The following is a 15424-nucleotide window of genomic DNA, read 5'->3' as shown; positions in this document are numbered from 1 at the left end:
GCAAAGCCTTTTTAAAGCTCCACTTTTACAGCTTGAGGAGGTCAACAGCAGAGTTCTTTATACCGTGGAACCTGCCTGGAAAAGCCTGTCAGAATACTAATGGTTGAGTAGGCTTTGGTGGCAAGCTGGCTTCCTAGGTCGCTAGTAGCCTGCACCCTTCTTAGAATGCACCTTGGCTGCACTGAGCCCTTGCTAACGTCTCTCTTTTGTAACCCTTGTCAATGTCTCTCTTTTAACCTTGTTCCCATCTTAGCAATAAACTCAGTTGTCTCTGCCTTTTGACTCTCTTGCTCTACTGATTGCTACTAATTAATTGCTTCTTGCAGTGTGTGTGTGTGGGGGGAGTGGGGGGAGATTAAGGCTCTGGAGCCATCTCCATCTCCACCCTTAAAGAGCAGGTGCTTGGCTTTTCATGCCGCCTGCCTGCTTTTTTCTCTTTCCGTTTTTATTTTTCTCTTGCTCTTTCTTCCTGTTCCTTCTGTTGTCGTTTGTTTCTGTTTGAGATGGAGTCTCAATTGTATCTCAAGCTAGCTTGAAACTCACTATGTAGGCTAGGCTAACCTGGAACCTGAAATTCTCTTGCCTCAGTCTGCCAAGCGCTGGTAGTACAGATGTGCACCACATTGACCAGCATCCTTTGCTGTGGTAATGTTTTGTTTGTGCTCTAACAAATGAAACTTGCCTGAAGATCAGAATGCAGAACTAAGACACTAGAGGCCAGGCAGTGGTGGCACACACCTTTAATTCCAGGACTCAGGAGACAGAGGTAGAGGGATCTCTGTTAGTTCAAAGCCTTCCTGGGCTACATTAGATTGAATCTGTATAAAAGAGAAACAGAGCTTATACAAAGGTGATCCTAGAATTTAGGATTCCATGTCTTTAAACCTAGCACTAGGGAGGTGGAGACAGGAGTGATATGGTTGGGCGAAGAGAGGAATATAAGGCTGCAGGAGACTGGAGCTCAGGCACTCTGAAGCAGTCAGTCTGAAGCAGCAGTCTGAGGACAGGATCACCCTTGTGGTCTGAGCGTTGGTAGAGGTAAGAACTCCAGTGACTGTCACCCCGTGATAGCTGACTCCGAGTTTTTATTACTAAGAACAATTACAATTCGTGCTACACTTTGCAAACCTTTTTTTGTTTGTTTGGTTTTGGTTTTTTGAGACAGGATTTCTCTATGTAGCTCTGGAGCCTGTCCTAGGACTCGCTGTGTAGACCAGGCTGGCCTCAAGCTCACAGAGATCCATTCTGCCTCTGCCTCCCGAGTTCTGGGATTAAAGGTGTGCGCCACCACCACCAGGCTGTTCGTTTGTTTTTGTTGTTATTACTATTACTATTATTATTATTATTTTGAGACAGGCTTTTTGTGTAGCCCTCACTGATCTGGAATTTGATCTGTAGACCAGGCTGACCTGGAACTTGGAGAGCCGCCTGCCTTTGCCTTCTGAGTGCTGGGATTAAAGGTGTGCACCTCCACACCGGGCCTCCTTTGCCACTCTTAAATCCATAAATTTGGTTCTGTTTATTTATCTGGAGAAAAGTGGAGAAGCCAAAGTTAACTTGAAGAAATGTTGATTGTTGGTTAAATAATTTACACTTGTTGTGAGCTCCTTTGTTTTGGAACCAGAAAGTACTCTCTGGCTGTGCTGTCGTCTGAGTGGTGGAGAGGGCACTGTTTCACATCTGCCTTCCTTGGGAGGTGGTCGCCAAAGAGGGAAGCACCCACAGATTTTCTTCCTTAGCAAATGGTCATCATGCATGCACTTTGTCAGACACTCTCTGAGAGAGCTCTACTGCAGCTTCAAGCTCCTGATAAGTTAGCATTTAGACTGATTCTTACAGGTACCTCTTCTGGTGTTAGGGCCAGTGTCTTGGGGGGGGGGGTCTTTGCTTTCGAGCTTAAGTGGGACTGGGGCTGGCCTCCTGCTGTGGACCCACTTGGACAGCTTGAGGTAAAGTGATATTTGTGTGGTGATCAAGCAGGCCCTGGAGAGGACGAACTCTCCCAATAAAGAAGTGGAATCAACATAGATGTGTCCAGAGTGGCTTTCATTTTCCGTTCAGTTTTTTGTTTCATTTTAAAATATTCATGAATGGTTTCAAAGTAAATAAGGATTGGTTCTTAGAGGCCATTAACATTTAACTCATAAGTATGCCTGGCTGTTTTTTTCTTCTTTTTTTTTTATTTAACTTTATTTTATGTGCATTGGTGCAAAGGTGTTAGATCCCCTGCAACTGGATCTTCAGACAGTTGTAAGCTGCCATGTGGGTGCTGGGAATTGAACCCGGGTCCCCTGGAAGAGCAGTCAGTACTCTTAACCACTGAGCCATCTCTCCAGCCCCTGCCTGGCTGTTTTTTAAACAGTATTAGGACTGAGGACAGCACTCAGTTGGTAGACTGGTTTCATCCCCAGCAGCATGGTAGCTCACGCGTGTAATCCCAGAACTCAGGAGGTAGAAGTAGGAGGATTCGAAATTGAAGACCATCTTTGACTGTATGGTGAGTTCAAGGCTAGGCTGGGCTACACGAGACTCTAGTATAAATATATGTGTATCTATGAATGATCTATGTATGATCATTTTTTTCCCATTAAAAATGCGCTGTTTGGCTAGGCGCATCTCTGTGAGTTGGAAGCCAGCCTGATCTACAAAGCGAGTTCCAGGACAGTCAGGACTAATACACAGAGAAACCTTGTCTCGAAAAACCAAAACCAAACAAACAAAATAGCAAACAAACAAGCCCCCCCCCCCCAGTCTAAAGCAATGGAAATGGGGAACAGTGTCACATGCCTATAATCCCAACATTTGAAAAGCCAAGTCTGCCAAGTCTGGATGATCTTGAGTTCAGAGGTCAACCTGGAACAGCTGTCTCCAAACAACTCGGAACAAAAACAACAGCAGTCTTTCACCTATCCGCATCCTACCATGGAAATGAATTGTTTGTTAATCAAATCTCCCGAGTTGGGTTTATAGGCATGTGCCACCATGATCAGTTTTGTGCGTATGGGAGGCTGAACCCAGCACGTCATTCATGCTGGGCAAAGCACTCCATAACCTGAACTCCATCCTCAACCCTGCATGTGGTTTTTAAAAAAATACCCTCTTACTTATGGGTTAAATGTTTTTAAGAAACAGTATTTTATTATTTTACTGTAGGTCTTTCTTAACTTAGGTACATGTGATCTACTCATTACATATGTATATAGTTAGTATATTTATAATTAGTTCTCTGACTTGCATATATTATAAATATATAAGCGTGAATTCTAAGTGTATATCTTTTCCATATATTCATATACCACAGAAATGTTCAAAATACAAAGAAGAGAAAACTCTTTGATTTCCCTGTCCCTCCATCAGGCCTACTACATAGAAGTGCGTTTTCACTGTTTAATATAAATGCATCAGTATACAAGCACCCTTATTTTTGTGTGTCTTATATGCTTAATGCTATGTGATGCATTTTATTTACTATTATGTATATGAATATGTGTTATGTGTATGAGTGTAGTCAATCAAATACCAGGGTGTGGAGGTGAGAGGACAGCTTTTGGGAGTCTGTTCTCTACTTTCACCATGGGGTCCCGGAATCAAATTTAGGTCAGAATTGCAAGGCAAGCATTTTTGCCTCATTGATCTTTAAAATCAGGTGTAGCCCAGGCTAGCTTCCACTTTGAGATCTTCTTGTCTCTACCTATTCCTCATCCACTACACCTAGCTTTTTTTTTTTTTTGGTTTGTAGCCTAGGTTGGTCTCAGACTAATTATGTTCCGAGGATGACCTTGAACTCAGTGCAGCCCCCGCCCCCCAAGTGCTCAGCCTCACTCAGCTCTGTTGCTTTGTTAGGCATCTCTGCGCGTCTTTTACTGTTGGCACAAGTAATCCCACTCACTTCTCTTCCTCAGTTCCTTATTGCTTTGAGTCTCTACTGTGTGCTTTGAGGAGGGGGTTTTGGCTTACTGATGAACATATGTTGGAGTCTCCAGAACACTGATTTCTTCAGGATGTTTGAGAGTTGGAGGTAGCCTTGTATACCATCTTACTGGGGATTGTTGGTCGGAATGTCATTTCAGAATTTGTGGAAATCGAGCAGGGCAGTGGTGGTGCACACCTTTAATCCCAGCACTTGGGAGGCAGAGGCAGGCAGATCTCTGAGTTTGAGGCCAGTCTGGTCTATACAGAGTGAGTTCCAGGACAGCCGGGGCTACACAGAGAAACCCTGTGGAATTCTTGAGGGTGCAGCCTGACAGGTGGGGATGTGCACCTCCTACACTGGCTTGCAGCTTCTGACACTGCTCTAGGATTGCGCCCTCAGCCTTGGAGTGAGTTCTCTAAAGTGATCCCACCCAAAGGAGGGAAGCTGTTGAACAGGCTTGGGGCTGTAAACTGCATGTTAGTAGATCCCCTAGACAAGAGACTCCATTTCTCAAGTTCCCATCACAGCCTGATGTGTGTGATGACCGGAAGAATTTCCAAGACAACGTGATGGCACCATAGGGTTCAAATCCTGTTTCTCCTCCACTACCCATATGCTTCCAGTTGGCGTGTAGGACACATTTATCTGACAGCTTTGAGGGCCCATCCCTCTGATAGAGAGTCAGTTCCGTCAGTGTAGTGAATGTAGGGTGTCTCAGAAGTGATTCTTACACTGGTAAGGCTATAGGAGTTTAACCATTTGTGGGAAAGACAGCTAGCCCCAAATATAATTAATTCAGCCTTCACTCACCTTTCAGCTAGTTGAACCCCTTGACTGTCTTCGTTGCTGTTTCCTTATCATTTGCCACATGGAGCAGAATTTGGAGTGGAAGGAGGAGGTGGTTTGAGCAGATTGCAGTTGAAATAGCTCGGTTTCATAGGCTTTGCGAAAGCACAGCCATGTGAGTGCATTGCTGGGATCCCTTCCAGGACTTTGCAAGGGGCAGGAGCAAGAGAGGCACTCTGAAGCATTCGCTTTATCTTCTAGAATAAGCCTGCCTTTACAAAGTCGCATGGTGTGGATCTGCAGCTCCACCATGTGCTGGGAAGAGTACTAGTCCGGGAAGGCCTTAACAGTTTGCATCCCAGTTCCTGGTAACAGGACTTTCTCACTGTTTAAAAAGCAGGAACAGAGCTGGCAGCATTGCTCTGTAGGTAAAGGTGCTCGCTGCCAACATGATGACCTGAGTTCAGTTCCCAGGTCTCACATGGTGGAAGAAGAGGGCTGATTCCCAAAAGTTGTCCTCTGTCTTTCCCACATGTCCCACAGTCTTGTCAATATCAACTTACAAGTCAGCTTTGAAAATAACTAGCCACCAGGTAGGCCCTCCTGATGAGCAGAAGCTGTGCTTTTCCTCTTTACCCTTCAGACCTGCCAGGGTTTTTTATGTGTGTGTCTTTTGCAAGGTTGCTGCCAGTCCACTGGTTTAATTCTTTGGTTGCCTTGACATTGGGGTCTCCCAACACAGCTGGCCCAATCTTTCCTTTCTTCTTGTTTGGCTAATAGGTGGCTTTACTTCACAGGTGATTATTAGGTTTCACTGTGCTGGAAGACATTTTGGCATTTTCTGTGCCTATTCCCACCGGAATAGCTATCATTAGAGATAGTTTAAATTATCTTATGTATAGATTTATCTTTACATGCAAATACTATATAATAATTAAAAATAATGTTTCCCTTTATTTAGAAATACCTTTGAATACTACTAAGAAGAAAAAATAGGCTAAAAAGTAAGATTTATAATACATGTTTTCAGAGTTAAAAATTATCTGTATAGATTTTAACATCAGAAAATTTATATGTTGGACCAGGACAGCCAAGCTTAGGCAGTGAAGGAAACCGTGAAAGACAGAAAGCTGGGAAAGATGTAACTGGACAAGGAGCCCATGGTTCAGCCCCAACAAACAGCAGAACTTGGCAGCTTCAGCCACATGTTTCTGGCTTTTGAGTCAAGGATAGAAGACAGGGGTTCTGGAATCTCCCTCCATTAATGAATACCTCTGGGACAAAGTGTGTGGCTGTTGCATGAAGCTGTAAAGGTGAAGCCTAGGTTGCCTTGGAGACCCCAAGATGTTGGAGATGCCAGAGTTGGAGACACCTGCTGAGGAGAGCTGCTGACAGGGAGCAGAACCAGCCCAAGAGAGAGAAGTGTGTTGCAGTCAGCAAAGATGAAAGGGTTGGAGATCTGAAGAGGGCTGACATCAACATGGAGATGCAGAGTTTGGAGTTTGCCCAGCTAGTTTTGTGTCTTGTTTTGATCAACTCTTTCCTCACTATGCTCCCTTTCCTTTAAATGCATTTTGCATGTGCTATGGCTACAAGCCTATGGGGGCCAGGGTAGTAGTAGTTTGAATAGGTATGACCTATTCACATAGACTTGTGTGTTTTAATGCTTGGCCCTTAGGAAGTGCAGTGTTAGGAGGTGTGGCCTTGTTGGAGTAGTTGAAAGAAATGTGTCACTGTGGGAATGGGCTTTGAGATCTCTTATGCTCAAACTACACCCAGAAGAGGGACATAGGTCTCATCTGCTGCCTGAGGAGATAGATGTAGAACCCTCAGCTCCTTCGCCAGCACCTTGTCTGCCTGCATGCAGCCATGCTTCCTGCCATGATGATAACGGAATGTAAACCAGCCTCAACGAAGTGTTTTTCTTTATAAGCGTTGCCATGGTCATGGTTTCTCATCACAGCAATAGAAACCCTAACTAAGACAGCGACCTAGACGGTTCTCACTGAGAACCTCTTCCTAATTGTTTCCACACTGTGTTAAACGTATGATTAAACTATCTATCGCAGAATCGCTGATAGTCCCAAGTTATTACAGCTTGTGTTTTTACTTGTTTTTTTTTGTTGTTGTTGTTTTTGTTTTTGTCTGATTGTTGGGAATCAGACATTTTGGATGCTTGGCAAGCTATACTTTTGATCTACAGCCCCAGACTATTGTCTTAGGTAGAGTCAGGTTAGCTCTTCCTACCTGTGAACTCTATCTTATTCCCCCAGTGTGTGTCCACTAGTGGAGTGGACGTGACGGCAGGGGCCACTGTTGGCCCTGTCTTCAGTTGACTGTCTTCTGCCATGTTTCGTTTGCAAACTGCCTGGAAGGAGTGAGAAGTGGAGAGCGGATCGTCACTCGTTGCACAGCCCTGCCGCGTGCGAGTGCCCAGCTAAGAGAATGGAAACGTATGTGACTTTAATTAAACAGGAAATGGTGGTTGAAAGTATGGCTAACAATAGAAGCATAAGCGAGCATGGAGATGACTAAGCCACCCTTCTCCCTCTCTCTTGGATGAGTGTTTCATCAGTCGCCACATGAGGCAAAAAGAATGAAGATCTAACCAAGTATGAAAGGAAGAGAAGCAAACACAAGTCCCAAATTACAGATTGTTAGAGATATGAATTATGCCCACTGCTGTTGAAGAAAAAACCCTTTATCCATGTTGTACACTGACCTTGAGATGTTAGAATTAAAAATTAGCAACTCATAAAATTTACGTATTTGGTGAGCATGAGGCAAAATCCTTATGATTTTTCCCCAAAATGTTCAGAATTATTTTCAGAAGTATTCAAAGTTTGTGATATTTAGTATACTGATTAAAATTTTCAAATTAAATATAATAATAGAAATAAAAATTATGTGTTGGGCTGGAGAAAGGGCTCAGTGGTAAAGAGCGCCAGCACATGAGTTTGTGTGTGACACATGTATAGGGGCTCTTGGGGGCTAGCGAGTGTCAGGTCCCCTGAAGCTAGGGTTGGAGGCAGTGTGACCACCTGATGTGGTGTTGGGAACTGAAAGGACTCAGAGTTCTATACAGAAACAGCTATCACTCTGAACTGCTGAGCTGTCTCTCCAGCCCTGTTAACATGTTTTTATTTTTGTATATGGCTTACACTGTTGTGTATGGTTTCTGTTTGTATTTGGAACACGTTACAATATCCATAAACAGTCAGTTGTCGTTTTGATAGGAATTAGTGGAGTGAGGCAGCAGGAACTCGAGACTGAGGCCCCGTCTTGGTTATGAATCCTGGCCCTGCTGCCTGTTCCCTGTCTACCTCTTAAGATTTCTGTTTCCTCTTCTGTAAGATGGGGGCTAATGCCCATGCTGTCTGCTTGTGTTAGTGGTGAGCCATGAAAATGCCTGTGTAACACTTGACTCTTGGTAACTAGGGAGTAGCAGGTGCTGCCTGCTAATGGTAGCTGTATTATCAATGAAGTTCCCCTCGGTGTATTAAATGGTAGCTGTATTATGAATGAAGTTCCTCTCGGTGTATTAAATGGTAGCTGTATTATGAATGAAGTTCCCCTCAGTGTGTTATCTGTTTCCAGATAACTAGTTACTTCCAAAGCTTAGTGACCTGGGACAGTAGTCCTTTGTTCTTCCCCAGCTTCTTCTGGGGATCGAGAATTCTAGTGTGGGTTGGCTGGGGTTCCTTTCTGTGCTCCTAGACGGGATGTTGCTTCCAAGGTAGCTTTTCACCTGGCTGTCCGCAGAAAGCTTTGGTTTTCGGGTCTCTGTAGCAGTGGCCTCCTGTCGCAGTTCATTCTCCTCAGAGGGAAAAAGAACAAGTCAGCCTCCACAGCGGCTTTTCTGACTCAGGTGTGGAATCAGCTAACAGCTCAGCCCTGTGTTGTGTGCCACAGGAGCAAGAATAAGACTGTCAGAGAGGTGGATGATTGGGGCCAGCTTGGAGGCTGGATCCCACACTTCCATTGGCCTTCTTCTTCTGACTGTACTCACCCTGGAAGCTAGTCTCCATCCCAGCTTTTCCTCCATCCTAGGGGTTATTTCCAGCCTTTGGGTGCCCCAAGCCAGCATCCTGACCCTCTCTGTTCATTCTGGCAAGCTTTCCCATGTCAGTGTGGCCGTGCCATTCTTTTCAGGCACTCGGGCAAAAGGTCTAGCATTACAGTGGTCTCATTTCTCTCACATCCCGTTTTAGCAAATCCCTTGGACTTTTCCTTGAATGCAGGTCTAGAATTCTTACCCCTGCTTCCTTCTGGGCTGTCACCTTCTTGGTCTGTGCCACCCTCCCCTTCGGGTTATTGCAGAAGGCCTCCACCTGTTCCTCAGCCTCTATAGTAATCCCCTCTTCCCCTCGCTGCTGTCTTTGAGGAGACTCAGATCATATTGTTCCTAAATAGTGTTTCCCTGGTACTGGAGAAAAGGACCACAGGCCTACTGCATTCCCAAACCTTGGCTCTGTGCATTTAGCCTTCCTTCCTGGGCATCTTCCTGGTTCTCACCATGCTGCAGCCCCAGAGAGTGCTCTTGACAGCTTCCCCTTCTGGGCCTTCTCTTGCTTCCCCGCCCCTTTGGCAGCCAAGCCTCCCAAGGCCACACAAGTCTCCAGCTTCTACAAGCTGCCTGCTGGTGTCCTCATTCACCTCCTATGCCTTACGCTTCCTCTTGTTCTTACCATCAGTTTAGCTTCCCCTTTTGACTTTTGAACATTTATTAGATCACATGCAGGGATTCTTGTCTGTTGTATTCCGTGTTGTAATGATTGGCCTATCACATTTACATATTCTTAAACCATTTTTATTTTAAGAATGTGCTTTTCCACCCAAATGTGGTCGAAGTTAGGGTCCCAGTAATATCAGCACAGTGCTATTTCTTGCCCAAGATTAGTAGATCTTGATTACAGGAGTAAAAAAAGAAAAATATCATTTTGGTGTTTTCCTTATATGAACTGAATTGATGCAATTTAGGCATGTAATTCAGATGGAGAATTAAGGTCTGTGCAATAAAGAATTGGAAGTAGTATGTGCTTAGAGATCCATTATTTTTTTTTCACCTTCTATTGAACTAAGAAAACTTGTATCTATTGTGTGAGGTGCTGGGCCATCATGCTACTCAATAGGTCTCTTGAACTAATTCTTAAATGAAATTTTGTATCCCTTAACAGACAAGCCTATATCCTGTGTTTGATTTGGATAGAAAAGCAAGCCGGCCATGTAGATTAGGAAAGGTGGGTGGTTTGACAACAGGAATGACAGAGCCAACTTTTCCTTACATAGGAAGAGTCTGACAAATTCAGGAAGGGTAGGTGTGAGGCTGTTGTGTCTCACCAAGTCCCCTGTTAGCTCTGTACATTACCGTGCTTGGTGCCATAGGAGTAGAGGGAGGTGGTCAAGCACCTAGACAGTGGACTAAAGCATTCCTGGCAGGGAAAGCACAGGGAGGATTTGGGGAGGAAGCGTTGTATGAAAGGCTGGAAAGGCGTGGATGAGACTTCGGGAAAGATGGGCAAGAGCTGAGGCGGAACTTGCACGTTTTGAGTCATCCCAAGGGGATGCCGCGTTGCTGACTCTGGAACAGCTTGCTCTGCTTCATCGACCTGTGTCTCAGTGGAGCAGGGCTGGATCTGGAAGAGGGTTGACATGGATAACTATGTAGGTAGAGACTTGGAACCCAAGACTGATCTGGCATTAGGTATTAAGAGCACCCTTGCTTGAAGGGCAATTAGCGTAGCCTGGGATCCCCCTTTTCTCCTGAACTCTAGGTGTTCATAAGACCATGTCTATTGGTATCTCTTTAGTTTTATGATCTCTGAATCTTGGGGATACAATGCTAGAATGTTGCCTTGACTTTTCAGAAGAAATTGATTCTATTCAAAGATTTAAAGTGTTTATTCTTTTAAAAGTAACCTACAAGCCAACCTGTTGATGAAATCCAGTGATCCACTTTCCAAAAGCATATGTGCTAATGAAGACAGGGCTCTGTCCTTAGCACGGGAAAAGCAAAGAGAGTCTGGACAGCGTCTCTTTCCCTACTGTAAAGAGGACACTAACAAGCTGCAGAGATACTGCCTTTCTTCCTTTTTCTAGAGGTCCAAAGCGTCTGGAAGGGCCACACCATGCCTGGCTGGTTTCAGTATAGCAGTGGAGGGGCCTTCACTGTTTTAGTAAGAACTTGACTTTCCCTTCCGATTGCTCTGTTCCTGCCTATAAGTCACACCGCTCTCTGCAGAGGAGAACCCTGCTGCTGTATACTGTTCAGTTCATACAGCAGGCATGCATGTCCATAGGTGTGTACTAAATATACACATACATGTATTTCCAATTTTCTTGCTAGATTTTGGCCCTGATTGCATTCATCTGCATTGAGACCATCATGGAGTGCTCCCCGTGCGAAGGCCTCTACTTTTTTGAGTTCGTAAGCTGCAGTGCATTTGTGGTGACTGGGGTCCTGCTGATTCTCTTCAGTCTCAACCTTCATATGAGGATCCCCCAGATCAACTGGAACCTGACAGTGAGTACACTGCTTGGCTCTCCAGAAGAGGACTCTCTCTCGTCATGTTTAGCTCTAGTTCATTTGGTCTTTAACATTCCTTACTGGGTTGAGTAAAATTCCACAAGTAAAGTGAATTCTAACAATGGTAAAACATCGTAACAGTTGTGGGCTTTTCCCATGGCCCTAGACACTAGGGCAGGGTGTGTGGGCTGCAGCCCTGAGTGAAGGCAGGACCTTCAGCTAACCCTTCCCACTCTACCAAGGCTGTAGTGCCTATGGGTTCCTTACAGGTAGAGAGAGTGAGGCACTCTTACGCTCTGGAGTACCTCCCTCAGTGATTCTCTGTGATCTTGTACATGCTCATCAACAAAGCAAGAGCATGATATAAAAATTCTTTTACATTCAAGAACAAATGAAAACACCAAAGTCCAGGAAAGCAGGACTGACAAGTTCTGAACATTATCAACCAAATTGACAAGAGGGTCCACACGAGGGTTAGACCCAAAGCCTTGACTCTACCACTGGAAAGAAACAGGAGCTGTCTGTGTGTATAGTGGGGCTGTTGTCGTGGTATGTCCTGGGTCACGAAGCAGGGAAGGTCTTTCTTATCAGATAGTCCCTGTGTTATCCCATTGGGCAAAACACAAAAGGGGTGGGGTGAGGGTAGGGATTTCCTACAGGAGGTACTGATTAGAAAAATTGTCAGTTATAAACTCAGCTAGTTTTGTTGTAGCTTTGAAAGTGAAGGACAATTATATGCTAGGTTTTATTTTATTTTTGAAATAGGATCTCATGTATTCCAGGTTGGCCTCTTATTCATTATGCGGCCAAGGATGCTCTCGAACTCCTGATTTTCCTGCCGCCACCTCTTAAGTGCTGAGATTATAGGCAAGCATCAGTCTCCGCGGGTCACTGTTGAGACGAGTGCTCCTGGTTATGCATCGATTCAGTGGATCCAGGCAGCAATTGCTAGTGTGCTAAATAATATGATGGCTGGGAGTCAGCTCTGGACCGAGCCCACGCTCCCTGCCTGGCAGCTTTCCTCTAGCCCGCACAGACGCTCAGCAGGAGCCCTGGCTTCTGGGTCTCTGCTGCACGGGCATGGTGCTATTAAGATAGAGTGTTGACTGGGTAGTGGCCTGTGCTTTTAATCCTAGCCCTTGGGAGGCAGAGACAAGCAGAACTCAGTGAGTTTGAGTCTGGTCTATATAACAAGTTTTAGACCAGTCAAGGCTACACAGTGAGACTCTCTCTCAAAAAAAGAAAAATAGAATAAAAAAGATAAAGAAAAAAAAAAGGTATCTGCCAGTGTTGATGGTGTAGTCAACCAGCCCCTTAAACAGATTAGGTTTTTCCTGCTTCTCCAGTGAAACTCAGAGGCTATGAGGTGTGACCCAGGATGCTGAGGACCTGATGCTAAAACAGGGATAACAGAAGTGCTGGTGAATGCTTAAAGAAGGACCCCAACTGTAGGCCAGACACTGTGCTTGGCTCATTGATTTACTCTCCAGAGCAGCTCCAGGAAGAAGAGATTGCTATCCCCACTTTAAAACACAGAGAAACAGTGCAGCCTGTCTGAGTCATCCGTTAGCTAGGTCCCGAGTGGCTGTGTCTCTGAGTCACTGTTACCGTCCTTTCCACAAGGAAGGCAGCAGTTATACCCATGCAGCACTAGGTTAGTTAGTAACCTCACCCACTTTGCAAAAGGCTTGTTGAAAATCCTCCAGGCTTTGGTGGTACAGAAGCTTGAAAGTCTGTTAAGAAAGTCTGTTTTCAGTGTATGAATGCCATGTTTTAGATGGCATACAGGAGAGAATACCGGGAGATGCCCTAGTTTCAGTACATTTATATTTTTGGTAAGCTTGGCCTAATCTAAATGATATGAGAACCTTTTCTAAAAGGTGACACGAAGCGAGATTTGGTGGCACACACTTTTAATCCCAGCACTTGGGAGGCAGAGGCAGGGGGATCTCTTAGTTCAAGGCCAGCCTGGTCTTAATAGCAAGCTTCAGGCCAGCCAAGGATACATAGAGAGACCCTGTCTTAGAACATAAAATAAAAAGGTGACATCGGAAGACTGTGGGTACTCAGTGGCAGGCTGTTGGCTTGTGTATGTAAAAGGCCTGGGTTTGATGCTCAGCACTACAAGCAAATAAATTAACCCGAACGCTGCATGGTAAGCAGCGTTACCAGTTTTGGTTGCTCTTTAAGTCAAGACTTGATGACAAGAGGTAAAGGTATATCACGTTCTCTCCAGTGAGCAATGACACTGAGAATGACGTCTGCAGACACAAGAGAAACAAGCTTCATGGGCCTCAGTTGGAAAGTTCTTCAGTTGCTTTGCAAATTATTCTACTTTTTTCTTTTTCTTTAGGATTTGGTCAACACTGGACTCAGCACTTTCTTTTTCTTTATTGCCTCAATTGTACTGGCTGCTTTAAACCACAAAACCGGAGCGGAAATTGCTGCCGTGGTAAGCAGACTAGACTGGTTTAAATAGGCTGAGTTTGCACCTCTGAGACTGTCCCCTGGCATGTGTCCTAGTCACCCTCCTTCAAGTGTTTCCAGAGATGGGGGTGGTGGTCAGACAGCAGAGAGGGTTCACTCTCCATGCTCTGTTCCGGCTTGCTGTTGGTTTATAAAGAACATGTATCACCTGTGATGGGTGAGGGTGGGTAGGAAATGGGGCCAGCAGGATGGTGGTGCAGTGGGTAAAAGGCACTTGCTGCCAGGCCTGATGACTAAATCCCATCCCGAGGTCCAAATTGTCCTCTTATAACCACCTATGTGCCGTGGTACACCTCCCACCCCAACGCACAAAATAATGCATAAATGCATGTAATAAGCATTTTATTTTTTTATTTTTCAAGATGGTTTCTCTGTGTAGCTTTAGATCCTGTCCTAGAACTTGTTTTGTAGACCAGAGGCTGGCCTCAAACTCACAGAGATCCGCTTGCCTCTCTTCACGAGTGCTAGGATTAAAGGTGTGCGCCACTACCATCAGGAATAAGCATGAAGCAATAAAATATGAAGCTGATTGTTCTTCCAACACGTCAGGAGATCCATCAAGCTATAGACTAAGAGGTTAAAATCCTACTTCATCTGCCTGGGCTGCCCAGGTGAGAGGCAGGAGGAGGGCGTGGTGATACGAGCATGGGCCTGATGGCTTCCTGTCGAGTTCTCTTGTGAGACGCAATTCTTTCTATATTATATCTGGTCTTTGTTATATTTTTACTTGTGGGTCCAGTGATCATGAATTGCATGCAGTAAAAGAGGTACTTCTGTGATTTAAAAATAAAAGTAGTTCAAGGCCGGGTGTGGTGGTGCACACCTCTAATTCCAACACTCAGGATTGTTTCCTTAAATTTCACATGGAAAGTTCTAGATCAGCCAGGGCCTCATAGTGAGACCCTCAAAATAATATAGTAATAACAATATTAATAAATATTTTAAAAAGATAATGAGCTGGAGGGCTGGCTTAGTTGGCAAAGTGCTTGCCATGTAGGCATGAGACCCTGAGTTTCGGCTACCAGAACCCATGTAAAGCTGGATGTGGTAACAGGTACACCCATAATACCAGCGGTCCTAGGGCAGAATCTCATGGGGTCAGCTAGCATTGAGAAGGAAACTACGTGTCCCAAGGTAGAGAGGTACAGGGATGGATCAGCCAGTGCAGTTCTTGGACAGCCCCCAGAGAGCCATGGGTGGATGTTGAGTATGACCGGTTAGATTCACCCTCCTTATCTTTCATGCCCAGGACATCTAGGTGGCCAGCATGACCCAAGACAAGAAACCTCGTCCAAAACAAGAGAGGGTTGGCACCCAAGGTTATTCTTTGACCTCCAAATGCATGATACCCCTGTACTCCCCTGCTCCCAGAGAGAGAGAGAGAGAGAGAGAGAGAGAGAGAGAGAGAGAGAGAGAGAGAGAGAGAGAGAGAGAGAGAGAGAATAAACCCGGTAGTGTTGGCACATACTTTCTTTAATCCCAGTACTCGGAAGACTGAGGCAGTCTGATCTTTTGAGGCCAGCCTGGTCTAGAGAACAAGTTCCAGGACAGCCAGAACTACACAAACTCTGTCTTGAAAACAAACAAAAAGTAGTCAAGCAGTAGTGGTACCACCTTTAATCCCTTTAATCATGGGAGGCTGAGGCAGGTGGATCTCTTTAAGTTCGAAGTCAGCCTGGTCTACAAAGAGAAGCAAAAAGAAGGAAGAAAAG

At 45.0% G+C, this 15424-nt stretch overlaps 1 protein-coding gene across 1 annotated transcript in view; it reads left to right on the top strand.

Moving 5' to 3' along the window:
• Positions 1-15424, top strand: part of Cmtm4 (CKLF like MARVEL transmembrane domain containing 4) — a 56357-nt gene that overhangs the window by 36140 nt on the left and 4793 nt on the right. Inside the window, exons 2-3 of the mRNA XM_075977057.1 lie at positions 11046-11222; positions 13579-13677. Coding sequence (XP_075833172.1) covers positions 11046-11222; positions 13579-13677 — 276 coding nt within the window. The remainder of the gene's footprint in view (positions 1-11045; positions 11223-13578; positions 13678-15424) is intronic.

The sequence above is a fragment of the Microtus pennsylvanicus genome, chromosome 6 (assembly GCF_037038515.1).
Source record: "Microtus pennsylvanicus isolate mMicPen1 chromosome 6, mMicPen1.hap1, whole genome shotgun sequence".
Classification (NCBI taxonomy): domain Eukaryota; kingdom Metazoa; phylum Chordata; class Mammalia; order Rodentia; family Cricetidae; genus Microtus; species Microtus pennsylvanicus.
This window is presented reverse-complemented; position numbering and strand designations above follow the sequence as displayed.